The sequence below is a fragment of the Panulirus ornatus genome, chromosome 13 (genome assembly GCF_036320965.1).
Source record: "Panulirus ornatus isolate Po-2019 chromosome 13, ASM3632096v1, whole genome shotgun sequence".
Classification (NCBI taxonomy): Eukaryota; Metazoa; Arthropoda; class Malacostraca; order Decapoda; family Palinuridae; genus Panulirus; species Panulirus ornatus.
The window spans coordinates 15,008,392-15,032,211 of NC_092236.1; the positions used below are offsets into that span (position 1 = coordinate 15,008,392).

Consider the following 23,820-nt stretch of genomic DNA (forward strand, 5'->3'; position numbering starts at 1 on the left):
TATATATATATATATATATATATATATATATATATATATATATATATATATATATATGTGTGTGTGTGTGTGTGTGTGTGTGTGTGTGTGTTATCATTGTACTTAATCGCCGTCTCCCGCATTAGCGAGGTAGCGCAAGGAAACAGACGAGGAGTGGCCCAACCCACCCACATACACATGTATATACATAAACGCCCACACACGCACATATACATATATATATACACTTCAACGCATACATACATATACATACACAGACATATACATATATACACGTGTGCATATTCAAACTTGCTGCCTTCATCCATTCTCGTCGCCACCCCGCCACAAATGAAACAGCCCCCCCCCCCCCCCACGGGCCTTTCTAAGGGCTCCTGAGACCCAAGGTTGCGTTATTAGTATTATAGAACATATGCCTCTTGTGCTGGAGGCTCAGTGACGTAGAGAGAGAGAGAGAGAGAGAGAGAGAGAGAGAGAGAGAGAGAGAGAGAGAGAGAGAGAGAGAGAGAGGAAACCTTGCCCTCAGGATAGACTTAGACACCAGTCGCGGTCTGAAGGCTTCTTAGCGGCTACGTTCTTATTCGAGATCAACACATTGTCAAGCGGCTTCTGTGATACGAAAATCGAATCGTTGTCACTTGACGGGTTAGAATGACCCAAAAACTCTCACAAGAACTGTGCCAGTTTTCCGAATAATTTACGGATCTTTATGGATATCAAAAGTTGACGATCAACTCGGTGAAATGTTTGCTCTGTTAAGGGAGACTGCCATGACTTAAGCTCATACCATTAAAGGAGAGGGGTATTACCGTATAGTAAGCTCATTGACAGAGCTCTCTCATATCGCAAGTCTGGTGGAGGTTGGTTGAGACGTGAGCCCAACAAGAAGACATTTCCGTGTCGCAGGCGAACGAATAGGAATTCTCTGTGTCGATGGTTTATCAACAGCTATTTACCGTATTGTAAGCTTTTAGCTTAGCTGTGTCGCACACTGCCATTGCGAGACTAGACGTATAAAGGCATGGTCGTGTCGCGGAAGTAACACAAGAGAGTCCTATGTGAAATGAATACAGCGATTCCCTCGCTCCACACTGTAGCACTGACGTATATATATCTCCCCCCTTAGAGCTGAGCCTACCACTTGTTTACGAGGAATGAATAACGCTTCCATTTATCATTGTAAACAAAACGATATTTTCAGGTCGTTACACAGCGAGCACGAACTCCAGAAAATAAATTCCTAGTCATGTTAAACATTTTCATATTCACAGAGCGACTTACGTTCATCGTTGCAAACACGTGCAGTAAATAGAGGTGAATTTCACATCCAGTTCCTTTGTTGTGCTTCTTTTTTTTCCATTTTAAGTTAAATTATCGTACATTTTCAACTACAAAGCAAACCACTGACTTCTTAGATTTGACTGTCCAAGTAAAATGATGTGACGAAAGTTATTAGATATTCAACGTATTGTTTTCGCTCATTTCAAATTAATGTAATTAATAAAGTCCCTTTTTTTATGTGAGGCTCTTAAGGCTGTTATCACTTCTCCTTTAAACGACACGAAGCACTTTTATTTCTTCTTCGACTGTAGCCTCAAACCTTACGGCAAATTAACTCAGCATCCATGAAGATCACCACCATCTTTCATCTGGCCTAATATTTCTCGATGTTACAGCATCTCTGAACAGACCAAGCAACCCTTCAACTTGCCTAGCATCTATAAGAAGGATGATCAATTCAAGATAACCAGCATGCCTCAACAGGTTTATTATCTCTCTCCATGCCCAGCATCTCTCAACAGGACCTAGCATTTTTTCCAACAAGCTCAGCAATCTCTAGATATAACCAACCTCTCACAACAGGCCTGATATCTCTCAATAGGCCAAACAGCTTTCCAATCGGTCCTGTATCTCTCAAAGGTCTCAACATCACTCAAGCATATATGGCAACCTTTCAGCTTACCTAACATCCCCTCCACCCAACACAAAGAGGGGGCGGGGGGGAAGGGCGTCTCTCATCACGTCAGCACCGATTACGAGACCTCTAAAAGTTGATTAACGAGAGGGCCACCTTACCCGTCTGCCCTTATAGCGTTCGCGTTCTCTGCTGGCTATATCTGCTAGCAGCTTCTCACTCACTCTACTGGTAGGAAATGGCCCCGAGTCGACCATTGTATATGGGGCAGTGAGGGAAGAGTGGAGGGAGATGGTGCATATAGGATGATTGGACGGCTAGGGAAATGGGTAAAGGAAAAGGAAAAGAAAGGGAGCGGTGTTGGAAAGAGGTGATCAAGGTAGGAGGAACGAGGTAGCGGACAAGTTAAAGGAAGTAGTCTCGGAGAAGGATCAGTCTGGGTTAGGTAGAAACGGAAGGATGAAATGAATACAGAGAGCAGGATGCAAGGAAAGGGTAGGAAAGAGGTAGTATGGGAGGAGTGTAAGGTGAGAGGGGTTAAAAGGGTAAGTGGAATTTGGTTGCCGAGGGAAAGGTGTTCCTGCCTGTGTATTGAGGAGACGTGGAGACTTGGTGCTGATGTACGCAGGTTTGAAGATTTTTTTGATTAGAGGAAGATCTATACGGAAAGAACAAGTAAGAGGAGACCTGTTGGGCTATACTAAGATCATTTGCTACCAATCTTTTGGGAAGAAAGTTACACGAGTATACAGTTACTCTATAAGTTACATAACTCTTTCTTACTTCCGTACTGAATCTTTTGCAGAAGGTTGTTTAGTGTGGAGGGAAGGATGCATAGGATGGCATCGAAGAAAGCTCGATAATGGTCGTATAGATGGAGGACTTTTCGAGGTTTAGAAGGAGGGGCGAGGAGGTTGGCGTACGGGGGTGGAGGTCCTGTGCACTGGATGTGCCACCTCAGACCAAGGCGTCTGGGGTTCGGTAGTGGGACCTGGCTGCTACCCCCTCGTTACGTCAGGATTCTCTCAGCCTCGCAAGAGCAGGCTTCCAGCTGGCCTCTGAAAAGAGCTTCCTCTCGCTGAGCATCCGGAGGGTTGATGGGGAAAGGAGGAAAGACAGGAAGGGGGATATAGAGACGACAAGAGAAAGGAGAAGGTGAAGTAAGAAAGAAAAGACAGGTTTTAAATGACTATGGTCTTTAATGCTTCCACTTCAGCTTGGTCCCTCATGGGCTCTCTTTAATCATAATGAACTCGCAGTGTTTTTAAGGACTCAACTCATCTCCTTTAAAAAGTTAAGTAGTTGTACATAACAGGTTACGTCATCACGACTGGACTAATTCATTACCTTGAAGGGGTTTCGTAACTGAGATCAAAAGATATAATCATACTACTGACGGTGATTATCAGAGAGCTATATCACAGAACGCTTCCTAAGAAAGGATGTAGAGTACTGTGAATAAGAAATTGAGTCTTCCTTCTTGAGAGAGCGAAGCATCGACGTCTACAGGTTGATTAGTCGCGCTTAAGGGTTTCAGAATTCGTAGAGAGAAAGAGATCAGATCATCTTAATGGGAACATACGTCTGCATTAATCCCTTCAAAGGATGCTACCCAACTCAGATCCTTCTTGTGTCTCCACCATATATATATATATTCCATTTCCTCTACTCTTTGTTTCTATTTTGCGGATCCGAGTTTCTCTCTCTCTCTCTCTCTCTCTCTCTCTCTCTCTCTCTCTCTCTCTCTCTCTCTCTCTCTCTCTCTCTCTCTCTCTCTCTCTCTCTCTCTCTCTCTCTCTCTCTCTCATCAGAGAAACAAAAGATTTATTACGCCCCCCCATGTCACCGAACCGACCTCAGAAGAGGTCCTTGTAGTTACGACCCTCTCATCATGGGAGCTATCATGCCCCAAGTCGTATCTAAGTGAGAAAGTGTTTCTGGAAATAGCGTGACAATTTTGGCTTAAAGAATATATATATATATATATATATATATATATATATATATATATATATATATATATATATATATATACAACAAATTCATTGAAACATATATCTAAACTACAAATTGTTGAATATGTAAAACTTTTCCGCGGGAGTTGCTCCATGTACCGTTAAATTATTCAAAATTCAAACGAATTTCAACGCGTCAACCGAGGCGGGGAACACAGTAGTGGTGATCAGATCAGACGTGCTGAGCGGGTTTATATGCCTTCATTTTTATGTCCCTACTCAAGACATGTACAAGATGAGATCCCCTGGATAGACATGTATTTGGAGAAGTCAGTATCACATTACGTACCATTGGGTGTACGTGGCTTTACTGTAAGCTGTGAGTAATGTTTTGTATTCATGACAGTATCTTAATTCCGCGGTACGCATACCATTACAGCATTCATACAGATCTGTATTCAGTATGGCTGAGTGCTCGAAATTTTCTGCTTATGTGAAATGGAGTGCAAAAACGTGGTAAATTCAGTCAGCCAAAACCAAGTTGTCCAGATTATAATTGTGCGTCTCCAAGTGTTGTGTGCGTATATATATATATATATATATATATATATATATATATATATATATATATATATATATATATATATATATATATATATATATATATATGTCTTGTCGTCGACTGGGCAGAAGGAGGCGTGGGCGGAGGTGGAGGTTGCAGGTCCTCCTGACGGTAAAGAGGAACACGGCAACAATAGAACGGGGTCACTAGGCCGCTCGGCTCTCCTGTGCATTGTCTTCCGCCCGGCGCCTACTGCAGTTTTACCTTTCAGAAAACAAAGATCCATTAAATCCTATCTCTAGCTCTATATATAACCGAAGGTCTCTCTCTCTCTCTCTCTCTCTCTCTCTCTCTCTCTCTCTCTCTCTCTCTCTCTCTCTCTCTCTCTCTCTCTGACCTCTAAGACGCTGGGTTATCTCGGGCATCTCTTCTCGCCCCGATAACTGTTTTCTGGGTCTTATTGTTTGTTTGTTTTCTTTTTCCGATGCAACAAAAGTCTTGCCTTTGGTCGAGTCTATGTATATCTTTTTTATATGTCGATCTTTTACGTCGTAACTGAAAGCCTTTACGCCTGTTTCTAGGACTGCAAGTTTAAGTAATGGAAACTGCAAGCAAATATTATTTGATGAAATATGACTATTAGAAAATTTAGACTTGGCTTTATGGTAAAATACATCTGCTGCTAGATCATGAAGTCGTCATCTTATTCAGCAACTGACTTGACTTAATTTATATTATGGAATTGATAAATGAGAGATTTGCGTAAACTAATTTAAGGTTCGTGTACCGATGTGAGCGGATGTGGCCTTTCTTCGTGTTTCCTGGCGCTACCCCACTCACGCAGGGGATGGCGATGCTGTTTGCTGCGGGGCATGATGGCGCAGAGAATGGATGAAGTGAGCAAGTTTGATTATGCACATGTGGATATATGTATACATATGTATGTGTACGTGTGTATGTGCGTATATATATACATATATATCTTAATCAGGAACTCACCAGAAAGTTCTGCAGGATGCATCTATCGAGTGCCATATAGACTTTGTGATAAGTTTTATGTTTGGCTTACTTGTAAGGATCTTTCTGTTAGACTTAAGCAACATAAATATTGTATAAGACCAGGACAAGAATCAAATGCCTTGTTTCATCATGTTAGAAATTATGGTCATTGTATTGACTGGAGTAATGCCATCTCAGTTATAAAACTTTAACTCCTGTACCACGAGAAATATCATTGAATCTTCTATTATTAGATGCACAAAGAATTGTAACCTTAATATTAGTGAAGGTCTGTACAAATTGGATAGCTATATTATTGATAAGATTTGTAAGCAGTTCCCCTTCTTGTCCATATGTTACATTCGGATAGTCACTTGTTTACTAAATGGCGTCCTAGCTACGTATCTTCGTTGTATATCTGTAATCCCCAGTAATCAGCATAGAAGAGCCATGGAAGGTACCATGGAAAGTTCCACTGTTAGTGTCAGCATATTTCAAACCCCTACTCCGCCGCTGGCAGGAAGCTGGCGCCGGGCAGTGGGACAGTAGTCATCGGCCGGCTTAGTTTGGAGACACACACAGGTCTCCCCGCTAACTTGTGTTCTCACTCTCTTTGCTGTCAAGCTTCGAAATAGATATATTTTTGTACCGTAGGTTTGATTGCAAGCCTGAGGAGACTCACGGAACTTATATATCAACTGACTGTTATATTTCTTTCTTGTATCTTCCCTGATGATGTGATTATTACATGAAAATGCACTTGGGAACTGTTTGATGGCCGTTGTCTGACCAAAGCCGCTTAGGATTTGTCTGTAGGGAATATAGATTTGCATTTTTATATCTAACTCTTCATCTGTCCAAGGTGGAACATTAGAAGGAAAAAACTCAAAAGCTCTCACCTGTGTTTACTCACTTTGTCCGTGTGTTAAAGTGGACATTTCTGGTTATTCTGATTTAAAACTAACTGGAAAATTCTAAAGAAAGTATGCTGACGATGACAGTGACAGACGTTATGGTTTCTTTGAACCAACATAATTTTCTCCAGCAAGTTCCAGTCTCATAACCTTTTTCCTCTTTTATTTATTCTTTGTCTCGATGATGGTAATTTCATGAAATTTCTTAGGTTACTTCTTAACAATTCCTCATTTTTATGGAAATGAATTGTTTGAATATAGGTACACGTTTTAAAGGGAATGAATGATAAATCTAAAAAAGAAAAAATTTAAGAGTCGAAGTTACATTGTACCAGGGTTTCGTAAACCAGCGACTGATAGCCTGATTACTATGTCGAGACAATACAAAACCTTTCTAAAACAAACAACGGAATTTCAGACGATATTAATCCATCTGTAGAATTGTACCATAAAGTCCATAGCATTACAAGATTATTTCTTGTTTCTTTTAGACTGGTAACCTGACAGCCAGAGATGAAAAGTAACATCTGGATGCAAAACTCTTTTCTGATTGCAACTCATTTGATTACTAGCATCATATTCTGTTGTGATGTGAGAGGAAAAATCGTTATGAATTCATGATGTTTTACTGATGCCATCTTACATTCGCATCGTTCTCAGAGAGAGCGATTACACAGCATTTGCCTTGATCCAGTCGACGAAGTAAGCCACCTCGCAGTACACGCCTGGGTAGTTTGGACGGGCACAGCCGTAGCCCCAAGACACGATGCCAGCCAGGTAGTCGGACCCAGTGTCGCTGCAGGCCAGAGGTCCGCCAGAGTCACCCTGGCAGGAGTCCTTGCCGCCCTCTGGCACACCAGCGCAGATCATGGAGTCATCAATTTCGTTCTGGCCGTAAGCATTGCGGCACTCTGCGTCAGACACGATGGGCACAGTCACCTTCTGTAGGACATCTGGGCTGCTGCCTCCCTCAACAGTGGTGCCCCAACCTGAGACAACACAGTTACCGCTGGCAGAATGACCCTGCGCTGGAATAGCAATGGCACTGACGAATTCGTTGAAGGTGAGGGGTTGAGAAAATTTAAGGAGGGAGACGTCGTTGCTGATAGTGAAGGCGTTGTAGTCCTCATGCTGGATGATCTTAGAGAGAATAACTGTCTGTTCGTTCCCTTCATTCACATCCATGTCATGCTCACCAGCTACAACCTGGAAGGATTTGGAATAGATATATCAGTATTTCTTAATGTATATATAGTTCAGCATTATGCCCTTTAGTATAGGCATTACACTATGAACATGTTTATAAGAAGTGAATATTTTAGTCATCTATAGTGAAGCACAGAACAACTTTGTTTATTCGCTTCACTTTGAAATTAACTACTTAATATTTGTGTCAATGTTCTGACTTACTTGGAGATAATCTGGTTTGTCCATATCCTCTCCCTGGACACAGTGACCAGCACAGATAGCCCAGTGTTCATTGTAGATGGAAGCCCCGCAGAAGTGGAAGGCAAAGCCCCAGGAGATGTCCTGGAAGCTCAGCTGGTAAGGAAGTTCACCGGGGGTGACGTCAGTACCACCTACGATCTTGTTCAGACCTCGGCGGAACGTGGGCTTGCCCGAGGGGGCGGCTGTGGACAGATATGTGATAAGACAATCGTCAGTAGTGTGATGTACTGATTATGATATCACCTAGAACTGAAGGTCTGAAAAGCGTAAAGCAGTATTTTATATATCTTGGTAAATGAACAGACGTTGACTACGTAGAGGATGTTACTGACCAAAGGCTCCAGCGAGGAGGAGGCAGAACACGAGGGTCTTCATGGCTGGTCTCTGGTGAAGATCTGCTGACGCCTTCGCCATTTATACAGGCCAGGCGGGTTCGCCAAACTCCTTATCTTTGTTTTTCTTGTGGTGACTCCTCCCCACCTGCTCTCAAGCAGCACCGTGGGACTTTCCAAGGCATTTATCTGGGATTCTAATGTTTTTACTTTATCCATGCATATCTACCAACCAAAGCTCTAGAGCGTCCGTTGCAAGTGTTAAGATTTCATGTCATTTTCCACCGGTGATCTACGAGCATATTAGTTGGAGTATTGATTCTCTCAGTCCATGGATTTCCCCCCCCCCCCCCTCCTCATGATGTTTTCTCATTACCTTTATGCAGTCTTTCGTACGAGAATCCCTCTCAGTTTTTTCCACTCACTCCTTGAATCAAATCCATCTATGAGATCGAACTAAGCCGGTAACTGAGCTGCTTCGTTGGCTACATATAAGTTTCATGGAACACCATTCTGATGTAATAACGCAAATTGTAGTATTCTCTGTAGTAATCATACTTACATATTCCCAGGAATGGTGTTTTGTTTTTCAATGAGGAATGCTTTCTTTGTAAATCTCGCATAGTCTTTCTGAAGATGATTCTCTTCCGTAAACCCATTCAGACTCGGGTAAGCTACTTCGTGAGAATATGTTCCAGATTTGGACTTGAGCTTCTCTGGTCATTCATTTCCATACACCACTAATGATTCAGGCGGAAAGGCCATGGGATCAACCGGCAATCGTCGCTATGCCAGGTCACGTCGCCACGTACTTATCTGCAATCGCGGATGTAAGGGCCAGTGAAAGACCTTTTTCTTCTAATCCTTCTAGACAGTTTTGAGGCCTAGGGTTTCCCTCGTCTGAAGTGGGGTTTTTTTTTTTTCTCATATGTTGTGATTTTTCGCTCCTTGTCGAAGAGTCGTCTTGTATCCCTGTGAAGTGAGCATGTGCCACGACGGTGTAGAACATCAGACGAGCTCGATGGAAAATTGAGTCACAAATTAGTCGCTGAAATAGTAGGGACTTTCTGACTCCGGCGCGCCTCGTAACCCTCGCGTGGTTCTCTCTTTCTTCTCTCTCTCTCTCTCTCTCTCTCTCTCTCTCTCTCTCTCTCTCTCTCTCTCTCTCTCTCTCTCTCGTCTGGGATTTTTCTCCTCTTTAAGTAACGTGCGACACTTCAGTTCATATTTCTAATCTCCTCAGGTTTTCCTTGCTTCTCTCATGGCAAAAATGAGATGTTTCCTGCCTCTCGTAAGTTTCGAGGTTGTCAGCAGTCGGTTTTGAGTTTCCATGTGGTCACAGGCGGACGCGAGAAGGATATCCGCTGGTTCCAGAACTCCTTGTGTGGTTGGTTTCCCTCGACAAAAAAGGAAAAAAAAAAAAGAAAAAGCGTCGTCTCTACTCCTGCTTGCGCGTCTCCGGTTGCTAGATACGTATCATTTTGAAGTCACACGCACGTTCTGGGCATGTCGGTCAGCTCCCGTCTTTTCCAAAGAAAAGTCTAGAATCTTTTACCTCGTGCAAGTTCTGTAAACTTAGATCTGTTTATCTCCCTACCTGGCGTAAACACCCAACTTAACGCAAGTAAAAAAGTAGATCTTCAAGTTCCTTAACCTAATTGTAGTGAACACTCTGTTATGAAGACTATTTATAATGTCCTTCGGTTTTCAAGGTCTGCCATCTCGATATCGTTAAGAAACTAAAGTATAAACAAAAGCAACATTTCCCAGTGGACTACAATACCCACATTGCCTTCCCACGTGTAGCTTAGGGGTGGGGGGTGATACAGAGGGAGCCTTTTCGGTGCCCTTGACAACAGTTGCTTGTGGTTCCCACCCAATGAGGCGACGAGTACAGTTGTACCTAACAATGCGGATGATGCACAGGAAAGACGAGGAAACAGTCCATCAGTCATGATGCATCACTTGTAGCTGAGATACAGCGCCATCTCCAGAGGCTCCGTCATCGGTTATTCATAAATCGTACATATACTCACAAAGGGATGATCAGCGTGTTGAGTCTCCTACTGTATGTAGTTTCGGTGAGATATGAGCCACAGACTCGAGCACTCCATACTGAAGAGATTGCCAGTTATCTTTCCCAGTCACATCTAGAACTTGTCTTTTCACAAGCGCTGGTGCTGTATGTCAGAAGGATTTTCTTACATCAAGCACCGATGTCGCCAGGAATAAAAATCAGACGAACTATAAATGTTACGAACTTGTTAAGGGTGAAGATGTGTGTCTATCAATTCTAAACCTCTATGGATAAAGTAGAGCCGTACAGAATTGGCCAATACCTGAAATGTAAGATGAATCCTTGCCGGAAATACAGAAAAAAGACAACACTTACCATCTCTTTACATGCGCTTGCTATGACTATCAGTGTGAAGGAGGACTCACTATCTCTCTTGGTTCTCCATCTCACGTAAAACCACAATATTACAAAGATGCAGCTTTTAAGGCTAGCATAGTGAGCAGACATAGGGCCAATAAGAGACAAGGGAGATCGTACCGTGATGATTCACAATATGTCATCACATCCATAAAGGAAAGGGGTATATTGTGTAGTACTGAAGTATGTTAGGTATGCGAGTGGATTTCAAGTATGACAGCAATAGAGGTGAAGTGGAAGGTACTGTACCAAGAGAACGACTAGTAAGAACAGTTACGTAAGATTATTGTGAGAGTTGAGGATAAAAAGGGAAGCATCCAAGACTATTACCAGATGATCTGATGCAATGAGTTGAGGACTTTAGCTTCCTAGTAGAGTTCAGGCGGTCGAGTTGGATTTTGATACGAAAAGTATAAGAATTTAGAGCAATGGATTCATTGATGACAGAAGGATAAGTAATGGAGATCGAAGTTTATTGATGACAGTCTTTGGTGAAAACTGGAATGCTGCTGTGTGAAAAGAAGAGATTTATGGTGACTCTAACTTCAGGAGGGAGAGGCAATTGTAGCAGATAGAGTTATCCATGTATTGCAATACCCGCGAGACTTGTCTTATGGCAAAGCAGAAGACGAGACGTGCGGGTGATATTCATATCATACAATGCTATAAAGAGGGAAATGATGCAGGATATATAAACCAGAAAACAAGTTTGCCAAGAAAGAAAAATGATAGTAATGTGCCAGCTAAAATAACGACCATATAAGTAGAAAAAAGGAAGAAAATGGAAACATTACGGCCCAAAAGGAAACAAAATAGCATTGGTCAGTATCCAAGGACAGAGGAGATAGATAGAAAACGAGTTTTGAAAATCCTACGGCTGTGTTTTAGAGCATTTTTGGGCAAGGTCACCACTTCAAAAACAATGATAAGAAGATTATAGTACCCGCCTGGCCTGTATAAATAGCGACGGCGTCAGCAGATCTTCACCAGATACCAGCCATGAAGACCCTCGTGTTCTGCCTCCTCCTCGCTGGAGCCTTTGGTCAGTAACACCTTTAGGTTTCTCACTAATAACTCTCTCCACAAGTTGGGTCGTTATCGCAATGCATTTCAAACATTGCTTGAAACATTTTGGATCATTTATAAGAGTTGTCATATACGGTACATAATAACTGATGACAAATACTTCACGTTTTGGTACAGCCGCCCCCTCGGGCAAGCCCACGTTCCGCCGAGGTCTGAACAAGATCGTCGGTGGTACTGACGTCACCCCCGGTGAACTTCCCTATCAGCTGAGCTTCCAGGACATCTCCTGGGGCAGTGGCTACCACTTCTGCGGGGCTTCCATCTACAGTGAACACTGGGCCATCTGTGCTGGTCACTGTGTCCAGGGAGAGGACTTCAACAACCCGTATTACCTTCAAGTAAGTTAAAACATCAGTATAGTAATTGTTTAATGTTACTGTAAAATACATTAACAGTGTCCTTTCTGCTTGTTCGCTGCTTCACTCTAATGGAATATGTCGTTTACTTCTTGAAACGAAATCATAGTCTAAGGCTAGTTAAAAAGCATCATGTTGTAATATACACATTAAAAAATACTGATGCCTCTATTCCAAATCCTTACAGGTTGTAGCTGGTGAGCATAACATGGGTGTGAATGAAGGGAACGAACAGAAGGTTGTTCTCTCTAAAATCATCCAGCATGAGGACTACAACGGCTTCACCATCAGCAACGACGTCTCCCTCCTTAAATTTTCTCAACCCCTCACCTTCAACGAATTCGTCAGTGCCATTGCTATTCCAGCGCAGGGTCATTCTGCCAGCGGTGACTGTGTCGTCTCAGGCTGGGGTGCCCTCTCTGAGGGAGGCAGCAGCCCAAGTGTCCTACAGCAGGTGACTGTGCCCATCGTGTCTGACGCAGATTGCCGCGATGCTTACGGCCAGAGCGATATTGATGACTCCATGATCTGCGCTGGTGTGCCAGAGGGCGGCAAGGACTCCTGCCAGGGTGACTCTGGCGGACCTCTGGCCTGCAGCGACACTGGGTCTCGCTACCTGGCTGGCATCGTGTCTTGGGGCTACGGCTGTGCCCGTCCAAACTACCCAGGCGTGTACTGCGAGGTGGCTTACTTCGTCGACTGGATCAAGGCAAATGCTGTGTAAGGATTCTTTCTCTCTGAGAATGTTGGAAGTATATTCCGGCATCAATAAAACCATGCAAATTCACATATGTTTTCTCTCTTAAGACTCCCAGTAAAACAAAGTGATCTTGTTTTTTCAGCCTTGTGGGATATAAGCCTATATAACTAGACGATATTTGTAACCAATTGATATTGGTACTTTGTTCATCAGTTTTAATGTTATTATCACCATTCATCAAACATGTTTAGTGAAAGTAAGTAAGATTCATGTAATATTTAAGAATTTATAGCAGAATTATTAAAGTGGCTTCGAGTCACTAAACACTATTCGTCTCTTGTTTTGAAGGATACAAAATCTGTTCTTGAAACCCAAAGATTCTAAGAACATTTTATTTTCGAAAACATTAATGATTTCTGAACCTGTCGACGCTATTACTTGGGCTTTTTGTTAACACGATTTTGTGTTTCCGAAACAAACCTTTTTCAAAGTTAAAATAAAAATCGTCGACTCTCTCTCTCTCTCTCTCTCTCTCTCTCTCTCTCTCTCTCTCTCTCTCTCTCTCTCTCTCTCTCTCTCTCTCTCTCTCTCTCTCTCTCTCTCTTCGAATATTATTCAAATAATCCCCCACGTATCCTATTACTACTATATGCAACCAGTTTTGAAAATGATATAAAAGAAATGTGCTTTAAGTTAGAATGATCGTTGCCGGGGTACTGAACAAACACAAGTATACGTTTCCACAAACAGTGACAAGAAGAGGATGTCAGAGCATTTTCCTGTGCTCCTTCTAATGTACACTTCCATAAGAATGATATATTTACGTTATAATTGAAACATGATCCGTAAACTTACACAAAAAAAGGAAAAAAAATTGAAGTGTGTGAAAGAAGAAAGTTAAGAGTAAATGTGAATAAGAGCAAGGTTAATGGGTACAGTAGGGTTGAGGGTCAAGTCATTTGGGAGTTAAGTTTCAATGGAGAAAAACTGGAGGAAGTAAAGTGTTTTAGATATTTGGGAGTGGATCTGGCAGCGAATGGAACCATGGAAGCGGAGGTGAATCATAGGGTGGGGGAGGGGGTGAAAATCCTGGGAGCATTGAAGAATGTGTGGAAGTCGAGAACATTATCTCGGAAAGCAAAAATGGGTATGTTTGAAGGAATAGTGGTTCCAACAATGTTGTATGGTTGCGAGGCGTGGGCTATGGATAGAGTTGTGCGCAGGAGGGTGGATGTGCTGGAAATTAGATGTTTGAGGACAATGTGTGGTGTGAGGTGGTTTGATCGAGTAAGTAATGTAAGGGTAAGAGAGATGTGTGGAAATAAAAAGAGCGTGGTTGAGAGAGCAGAAGAGGGTGTTTTGAAGTGGTTTGGGCACATGGAGAGAATGAGTGAGGAAAGATTGACCAAGAGGATGTATGTGTCGGAGGTGGAAGGAACGAGGAGAAGTGGGAGACCAAATTGCAGGTGGAAAGATGGAGTGAAAAAGATTTTGTGTGATCGGGGCCTGAACATGCAGGAGGGTGAAAGGCGGGCAAGGAATAGAGTGAATTGGATCGATGTGGTATACCGGGGTTGACGTGCTGTCAGTGGATTGAATCAGGGCATGTGAAGCGTCTGAGGTAAACCATGGAAAGTTGTGTGGGGCCTGGATGTGGAAAGGGAGCTGTGGTTTCGGGCATTATTGCATGACAGCTGGAGACTGAGTGTGAATGAATGGGGCCTTTGTTATCTTTTCCTAGCGCTACCTCGCACACATGAGGGGGGAGGGGGATGGTATTCCAAGTGTGGCGAGGTGGCGATGGGAATGAATAAAGGCAGGCAGTGTGAATTGTGTGCATGGGTACATATATATGTGTCTGTGTGTGTATATATATGTGTACATTGAGATGTATGGGTGTCTATGTTTGCGTGTGTGGACGTGTGTGTATATACATGTGTATGGGGGTGGGTTGGGCCATTTCTTTCTTCTGTTTCCTTGCGCTACCTCGCACATGCGGGAGACAGCGACAAAGCAAAATAAATAATAAACAATATAATATATATATATATATATATATATATATATATATATATATATATATATATATATATATATATATATACATATGTATATATATATATATATATATATATATATATATATATATATATATATATATATATATATATATATATATATGACCGCGGGGAAAATGAAACATGATAAGTTTCCAAGTGCACTTTCGTGTAATGATCACATCGTCAGGGGAGATACAAGAATGAAGTAGAAGACGTAGAACAGTCTGTTAAGGAGGAGACACAGCGAAGACACCATTGGCAAACAGTTGTTACTGGATGGTGGTATTCGGTTTGATGGTGTTCGTGTCTAGCATCATGCCTGTCATAAGATTATGTAGACAGAAAAGAGAACTGTTTGTAGATTTTGCCTACGACAAATGCGCTCCAGTTTATGTGGACCTTCTCTAATCTTAATGTTACAATACTTTGTATATTTAATGATAGAAGATTCAATTATATTTCTCGTGGTAAAGGAGTTACAGTTGATAACGGAATTAGCGTTACTGCAGTCAATAAAATGGTCATAGTTTTTAACATGATTGTGCAACGCATTCGATTTTTGTCCTGTTGTTGTACTTCATTTATGTTGCTTAAGTCTAACATAAAGATCCTTACCAGTCTGCCAAACATAAAACATATTACAGCTTTTACATGGGATTCTGTAAATACAGCCCGCAGAATTTTCTGGCCAGTCTTTTCATCAATATATTCTTTATAGTATTGTTATTGCTGAAGTCTACTTTTACATTAAAGGTTTTAAGCAACTTGGGAAGTTATGTAAGATCATCACTAGAAGGGAGAAATGTAAGATTCTTGGTATAGATGGGAGATTTGGTTTTAACTGTATAAAATGATCTCTTTGCCAACTTATGAGATTTATCAATGAAAGATATAGGGTACTTTAACTTGGATCAAGTACAATATATCTTGTCAAACACATCATCAATAAATTCCGGACTGCATATACGTAATTCCCTCACATCGATTGGTATGATGATAGTTTAATTCTTTCATGGTGATCTGAGTAATAGTGAATATAAGAGCAAACATTGGTGAGTTTTAGTCTCATTTCATCAACACTCTTCCCAGAGCGTTGCATTGAGCAATCAGCGAATGGAAACTGTGAAGCAGATATTGCTCCTTCCATAATCATCTTGTAACCTTTGATGATGTCTTTTTGAAAACTACCAGGTTTTCGAATTCTCTGGAATACTGTCAGAGACACTGTAAGTTGGTATGACTCTAAGTGTTGTGAGGTAGTATCAATTGAATCATACACGCAGTTTAGTGGCAGGTGACGAGATCCCACTGGGTGCAGTCAAAAACAGACATGTGCTATTGCAAGAGACTTTCACAGGAAGATGGCCTTCATTTGATAGGGAAACCCAGTGCTTCCTCCGACCTACATCTCCGTAGCTAAGATATCAGGGCGAAGGTGAATATGTGGGGAAATAGCTGGCTTTACCACTCTGGCTGCTGCGATATAAGAGGGACTTCGACCGCAGGCAGACTTCAAGGACGTGAGCAATAGTGCGACTGAAAATCTCATCGACCAAACGATGGTTTTTAAGGTCTGTAGAATTATTTCTAACCAGACCTACTAGTTGTCCTTAGTTTATGACTTTACATTACCGATTCATTGTGATCTACTTTCATTAAGAATATCCCAACTACCGAGACAAAAACGTTAGGGGTAAGATCTGCGTCTATAAGAACACCCTCTATGCAGTATTACATGTAGAAGTTAGGATTCTTCTACAAGAGCCGAAACCTAATTATGGTAAGTTTCATTTTTGGATAAAGGTCACCACGACAGTATGGCCAGATATGGTGAATGCATAGAAGACTTTCATCTGGTGCAACAGTTACTTGGTTGTGTCAGAGGAAACGAATAATGTTATAACACCACACGTTTGATTAAGTGGATTTTCATATCACGATTTCTTGGATGCGAAGAGGTAGTAGTAGAGGGTGAAAGAAACGAGCTTGAAAGTATAATAGCAGAGTAACTGAGGCGATCATTAAGGCAAACTATGTCATCAGGTTGACAGAAGTGATGATACCGGTACAACATTAGTGTCATGGGAGGAGAAGAAAAAAGAGAGATGTTTAAATCAACAGAAGTGATTCAAACGTTTTCGAGTTTCACATGTAACGTGTCCATCCTTTATATGCTTTCCCTCTGGTGAAGAAAGTAATATATCTGATCGTATCTTAGTTTCCAGGCTTCACTTCCACCTCCTGAGTAATCTTGTTCCCTTAACCAATAGTATGATACTATGGAGCCCAAGAGAAGACCGTTGTTTGAGTTTTGGCAGATCACTTCCTCGTTCTCTCTCTCTCTCTCTCTCTCTCTCTCTCTCTCTCTCTCTCTCTCTCTCTCTCTCTCTCTCTCTCTCTCTCTCTCTCTCTCATATGTAATACATAGAACGAAAAATAGTCACACAAGAAAAAAAAGAAATTATAGAAGTTTAAAAAGTCTTACCTGAAACAACCTGACCTTCTTATTTAAGTATAGAAGTGGAGAAACTTGTGTGGTACTGAAGTACGATTAAAACAAAAGAGAAACACAAATATTCACGGTGATAAAAGTGAGGTGGATTGTTTTGCATCGACTGCGATGAAACTGAATGCAGTCGCGTAATATTTGTGCAAGATATGAGAACAAGACGCGAAGTGTTTATAAAGACAGTCTTAATTAAGTGTCAAGATGGTTTACTTCATTGTGCAGATGAGACACAAGTCAAGCAAGTGACCGTACAAGTTAATCATCACGGAAACATGAAGGACCACGCAGGAGTGTTGGTAAACAAGTGAAGCGTTAGGTCACTGGATTAAATGATGGCTGAGGAAAATCAGAAGACATGCGCTTTTGTTGAATATGGTTCATGAAAGGTGGAATTCATTGAGCAGAGAACTGAAATAGAGATCAGCAACCAGCAGGAGGTACAGAGATTTCCCTCTCACAGTGGACATGAGATTGACTCTCAGGCAAAGGAGTGGTCAGGATGCCCAGAAAGTATCGTTTGTGAAAGGCAGCAAAGAAACGAATCAGGTAATAGACCTAAATGAGAAGACAGCTTCTGTGCCAAGAGAATCAATACAACTGGTAAAATACTAGCTCATTATACGCAAATGATGATCAAACATTTACGAGTGCGTTGAGTGGGTGGTATGCGAGGACAACGGGCGAAAAAAATGAAAATCAGATAAGATAGATATATGAACTTGGAAATACCCACAACAGTATGTGAGTACAGCTAGGGCAGAGTTATCACAAAATAAAAAAAAAAAGGATAAGAAGTGTAGAGAACCCAAGTGCCTGTATAAATAGCGACGGTGTCAGTAGATCTTCACCAGATACCAGCCATGAAGACCCTCGTGTTCTGCCTCCTCCTCGCTGGAGCCTTTGGTCAGTAACACCTTTAGGTTTCTCACTAATAACTCTCTCTCCAAGTTGGGTCGTTATCGCAATGCATTTCAAACATTGCTTGATACATTTTGGATCATTTATAAGAGTTGTCATATACGGTACATAATAACTGATGACAAATACTTCACGTTTTGGTACAGCCGCCCCCTCGGGCAAGCCCACGTTCCGCCGAGGTCTGAACAAGATCGTCGGTGGTACTGACGTCACCCCCGGTGACCGTCCCTACCAGCTGAGCTTCCAGGACATCTCCTGGGGCAGTGCCTTCCACTTCTGCGGGGCTTCCATCTACAGTGAACATTGGGCTATCTGTGCTGGTCACTGTGTCCAGGGAGACGACTTCAACAACCCGGATTACCTTCAAGTAAGTTAAAACATCAGCATAGTAATTGTTTAATGTTACTGTAAAATACATTAACAGTGTCCTTTCTGCTTGTTCGCTGCTTCACTGCAATGGAATCTGTCGTTTACTTCTTGAAACGTAATCATAGTCCAGAGGCTAGTTAAAAAGCATCATGTTGTATTATAGACATTAAGGATTACTGATGCATCTATTCCAAATCCTTACAGGTGGTAGCTGGTGAGCATAACATGGACGTGAATGAAGGGAACGAACAGGCAGTTGTTCTCTCTAAGATCATCCAGCATGAGGACTACAACGGCTTCACCATCAGCAACGACATCTCCCTCCTTAAATTTTCTCAACCCCTCACCTTCAACAAATTCGTCGAGGCCATTGATATTCCAGCGAAGGGTCATTCTGCCAGCGGTGACTGTGTTGTCTCAGGTTGGGGCACCACTACTGAGGGAGGCAGCAGCCCAAATGTCCTACAGCAGGTGACTGTGCCCATCGTGTCTGACGCAGAGTGCCGCGATGCTTACGGCCAGAACGAAATTGATGACTCCATGATCTGCGCTGGTGTGCCAGAGGGCGGCAAGGACTCCTGCCAGGGTGACTCTGGCGGACCTCTGGCCTGCAGCGACACTGGGTCCCTCTACCTGGCTGGCATCGTGTCTTGGGGCTACGGCTGTGCCCGTCCAAACTACCCAGGCGTGTACTGCGAGGTGGCTTACTTCGTCGACTGGATCAAGGCAAATGCTGTATAGGCATTCTTTTCAAGAATGTTGACTGTGTGAGCTGGTATCAGTAAAATTTTAAGATTCTTCTCGATTTTACCCATTATATTTCCCAATTAGCTCATGTTTAAGTAATCTTGTTTTTCGGGCTTGTGAAAATTATATCTGTGCGTTATTTTTTTTTTTCTTTTATTCTTGAAATTAATCACCGTTTCCCGTGTTAGCGAGGCAGCACTATGAATAGCCCAAGAAAAGGCCATATCCGCTTATATCCATTCTCTAGATGTCATGTGTAATACACCGAAACCACAATTCTCTAGCCACAACCAGGCCCCACAAACCTTTCTATGGTTTACCCCGGACACTTCACATTCCCTGGTTTTGTCAATTGATATCACATCGACCCCTGTATATCATAGCGTTCCAGTTCGCCCTATCCCATGCCTTTCACCCTCTTGCATATTCAGACCCCGTCGCTCAAAATCATTTTCATTTCATCCTTCCATCTCAAGATTTGGTCTCCATGTTCTCTTTGTTGATACTGCTGATGTATTTTGCAACTACGGTTGTATCATATTATCATCTGTATGTACATAATAATTCGTCTCCAACTGCAAGAAATGATGACTAAATATGTTGCATCATAGATTTTATGGAAGATTTGTGAAAATGAAATGATTTAGAAACTTAATCGTCGGAGGCTAAGAAGTATATAATCATGAAAGTTTCCTAAACGTTTATCTTAGAATTTTTAAAGGAAATGCAGTTGATAGTAAGATAAAACATTCACATATTAAAATCAAGCACTCAATGAAGATTTTTTTGAAAATGCATATATTCTTTTCTCATCTTATCTCTAAACATAACCAATTACCTGCCAGGAAAATGAGGAATGCCTTTTCTAATACATTTCGCAACTCTTATATAGTCAGCAACAACGAACAGGCTAACGAGAAGGAGACATGAAGCTGGGAAAAAGCACACCTCCATTCTTCCCTGTGGAGTTTTCCATTTCCCACTCACCAAAAAAAGAAAATGAATAGCCTTAAAAAAAAAGAAGCAAATGCTTCACGCGACAGAATCCACCCACAGGCTTTTACCCGGCACAGTACTTGAGTGTTTTCTAGCCCACTGATATGGTCTTGTCCACCTCCAGCTGGTTGCTGGAGGCGTCTGAGGGAGGTGAGCACCCTGGGTGTGAGTTACCTCCTGACCGCCTCCTTCCTCATTGTGGTGGCTGCCGCGGGTGATTCTCCCGGGACCCCTGCCTCTGCGACTGGCACCCACCGTGTCGCTGGTGGCGCTAATGCCACAGGTGATTCCCAAACTCAGGTGTTCGCTTCTGCTTCCTCTCCCACGCCACCTCAGGGAGGAGGGAGAGGGCGGTCCGTGAGCCATTTACATATCATGAAAGGGTGTAGACTTCTTTATGTTCGTGCACAACTACTATACTGTAAAAGTATCTCTTTACACCTTTTTTTTTATATAAGTTTCTTACTTTCACATTATATCCACTGCTTAGTCTGTCCCTATTTTTTCTTCTTCTTTCTTTCTTTCTTGTTGTTGTTTCTCTGTATGTGTAATTACTAGTTGTATGTTACGGGGAGAGAGTTATATACTCAATTTGCCCCGTCTCTTAACCTTGTATGACTGTAACATGTCTTTAGTCCTGTGTATATATGCATAGACAAACACACACACACACACACACACACACACACACACACACACACACACACACACACACACACACACACACACGCACACACACACACCAATCTAAGGGAAATGTGTCTGTGTGAGCCTTTGTTATCTTCGTGTATGTATGGGGATCACAGAGAAGACTGACATTCACGTTTCCTGACAGAGGGAAATTTGAGAAGAGAATAGAGATCATTTGAGGTGTACGACAGTACGAAGTATCAAAGCGGCCTCCCTTCCTTGGGTTAGGCTGGAGCACTGACATGCATCGAAGGAGAGGCAGAAGGAAGATTTTTCCGTCGAGCGCAGACACAATCTCGGATGGCACACTCCGTCAGGGAAAACGGAAGATATACCATTTACTGATTATACCTCATTCATCTGTTGAACGAGAGTGGAGTGCTTTTTTCACAGAGTCATGGAGAATATATGGAAATGTCACATGATGAGGGAGGGTAAATCCAACAGGAACGGAGAATAGAAATAGTCGAGAGTGAAAATCACACCTTAGTAATTACATGGCAAACACCAGACCAGTGGGTTAGCAAGCAATGGCATCGTTAAACGAATACGTAGAGATGGTCAATAAACTTAGAAATGCCCTCGGTATTACGTGCAAGCAGGTGTGTCGTAGTCGCCATGATAATGATAAGACATGTGCGGCGTATCCGCCTATGGTGTATAAAATGATGGCGGGGTGAATGCGTCTTCACCAGAGACCAGCCATGAAGACTCTCGTGCTCTGCCTCCTCCTCGCTGGAGCCTTTGGTCAGTAATATCCTCTGCGTAGTCAGCCTTATTAGCTTTTCCAGTAGTTCTCTACTTCGAAGTCAGGCCTTTATTGAGACGTATGTATATAAGATATTGGTTTGAGTACTTCCTATCTTCCTCTTTAAGAGATAATATCACGAGTACATCACAACCTGTTCCAATTATTTAGTCACAGTTTTCATCACAGCCGCTCCCTCGGGCAAGCCCAAGTTCCATCGAGGTCTCAACAAGATCGTCGGCGGTACGGACGCATCTCCCGGTGAATTTCCTTTCCTGCTGAGCTTCCAGGACATCTCCTTCGGCTTTGCCTTTCATTTCTGCGCGGCTTCCATCTACAGTGAACACTGGGCTATCTCTGCTGCTCACTGTGTCCAGGGAGAGGACTTAAACAACCCGGATTACCTTCAGGTCAGAACCCAGCGATAGTTGATGATTAATATCACGGTGAAACGCGGTTACATTGTTGTTCTTGGTTGCTCGCAATTTCTCTAAAAGTCACCTAACTACTGACTGAACCTTAGACCATTATATAGACAGGAAATACTGAGATGCATTGATATCTTAACCCCCGCAGGTTGTGGCTGGTGAATATAATATGGATGTGAATGAAGGGAACGAACAGAGTGTTGTTCTTTCAAAAATCATCCAGCATGAGGACTTCAACGCCTTCACCATCAGCAACGACATCTCCCTCCTGAAGTTTTCTCAGCCCCTCATCTTCAACGAATATGTCAGTGCTATTGCTCTTCCAAAGCAGGGTCAGGAAGCCACCGGATGTTGTTTTGTCGCAGGTTGGGGCACCACTACTGAGGGAGGCAGCAGCCCAAGTGTCTTACAGAAAGTGACTGTGCCCATCGTGTCTGACGCAGAGTGCCGCGATGCTTACGGCCAGGACGAAATTGATGACTCCATGATCTGCGCTGGTGTGCCAGAGGGCGGCAAGGACTCCTGTCAGGGTGACTCTGGCGGACCTCTGGTCTGCTATGACGAAAATGGATCCCTCTACCTGGCCGGCATCGTGTCTTGGGGCTACGGCTGTGCCCGTCCAAACTACCCAGGCGTGTATACTGAGGTAGCTTACTTCGTCGACTGGATCAAAGCAAATGCTGTGAAACGATCCTCCCTAAAAATGTTGCGAGTGTAAGCTGGCATCTGTGCTGCTCAGTGAATTCACGAAGGTTTTCTTTCATATCAGTCACAACAGAACGTGATATAAGTAATCTTGATCATCTGTCTAATGGAAATTGTTTCTGTAAATTGCTGTTTTTGTTTTATTTTCATCTGTGACTATGTCATGCTGTCGTCATATTTGTCTCATGTGGTGCGGTATCCATTTCCAAATGAGATTATGAACGACGTTATCGCGGGTTTTATATGAAATTTATGAAAATGGGTTTTTGGACTATTTGAAATTTATCATCTTTTGAAAGTTTATAGATGACAACGAAACTTCAGATGGATCTGTGTTTATACTAAACAATGAAGAAAGCATACTTGTTGTCACAGATAGATCCGTAGTTACACCATACAATGAAGGAAACACACTTGTTGTCACAGATGGATCCGTAGTTACACCATACAATGAAGGAAACACACTTGTTGTCACAGATGGATCCGTAGTTACACCATACAGTGAAGTAAACATACTTCTCACTGTGGCATCTACAAGTCTATCTTAGAAACATCAAATTACACAGCTAAATCTACCTCTTAGACACTGGAAGTTCTATATTGAGCTGTATTAATCTTTTTATTAACAGTTGCCCCTTTTCTACAAGGGATTGATTCGTCCTTGTATGGAGCACTGTTCTCACATCTGGGGGACTTCTAGCTCTACCTGACTGCGAGACAGGGTTGAGTCTGACGCTGGCCGACTTGCTAACTCTCACAGTTTTGTGACGCAGCTTTTCTCTTTTCTGTAGATTCCAGATGATGCCTGTTGAAGGCGAAAACTTGATCGAAATGAATTGGATGATTTTGGACAGTTGCTGTTTGAGCACCCACCTAGTGGTAGAACAATGTTAAGAACATTAGAGAACATAAAAAAATAGGTCAGTAACTCTCAATATGCTGTCGTAT

General features: G+C 42.3%; 4 protein-coding genes across 4 annotated transcripts; 3 read left to right on the forward strand and 1 right to left on the reverse strand.

Moving 5' to 3' along the window:
- Positions 1–6,952: 6,952 nt before the first annotated feature.
- Positions 6,953–8,283, reverse strand: LOC139752781 (trypsin-1-like). The gene is made up of 3 exons (XM_071668695.1): positions 8,127–8,283; positions 7,756–7,976; positions 6,953–7,551 (listed from the first exon to the last, which is right to left on the reverse strand). Exons 1-3 carry the CDS (start codon positions 8,206–8,208, stop codon positions 7,015–7,017), a joined length of 840 nt encoding a protein of 279 aa, XP_071524796.1. The 5' UTR covers positions 8,209–8,283; the 3' UTR covers positions 6,953–7,014.
- A 3,162-nt stretch (positions 8,284–11,445) lies between these two features.
- LOC139752783 (trypsin-1-like) lies at positions 11,446–12,789 on the forward strand. The gene is made up of 3 exons (XM_071668697.1): positions 11,446–11,602; positions 11,764–11,984; positions 12,190–12,789. Exons 1-3 carry the CDS (start codon positions 11,560–11,562, stop codon positions 12,724–12,726), a joined length of 801 nt encoding a protein of 266 aa, XP_071524798.1. The 5' UTR covers positions 11,446–11,559; the 3' UTR covers positions 12,727–12,789.
- A 5,227-nt stretch (positions 12,790–18,016) lies between these two features.
- Positions 18,017–19,356, forward strand: LOC139752782 (trypsin-1-like). Its single transcript, XM_071668696.1, has 3 exons — positions 18,017–18,174; positions 18,336–18,556; positions 18,763–19,356. The coding sequence occupies exons 1-3, from the start codon at positions 18,132–18,134 to the stop codon at positions 19,297–19,299; spliced, it is 801 nt and encodes a 266-aa protein (XP_071524797.1). The 5' UTR covers positions 18,017–18,131; the 3' UTR covers positions 19,300–19,356.
- Positions 19,357–20,628: 1,272 nt separating this feature from the next.
- Positions 20,629–23,002, forward strand: LOC139752780 (trypsin-1-like). Its single transcript, XM_071668694.1, has 3 exons — positions 20,629–21,738; positions 21,929–22,149; positions 22,316–23,002. Exons 1-3 carry the CDS (start codon positions 21,672–21,674, stop codon positions 22,883–22,885), a joined length of 858 nt encoding a protein of 285 aa, XP_071524795.1. The 5' UTR covers positions 20,629–21,671; the 3' UTR covers positions 22,886–23,002.
- The last annotated feature ends 818 nt before the right edge of the window (positions 23,003–23,820 follow it).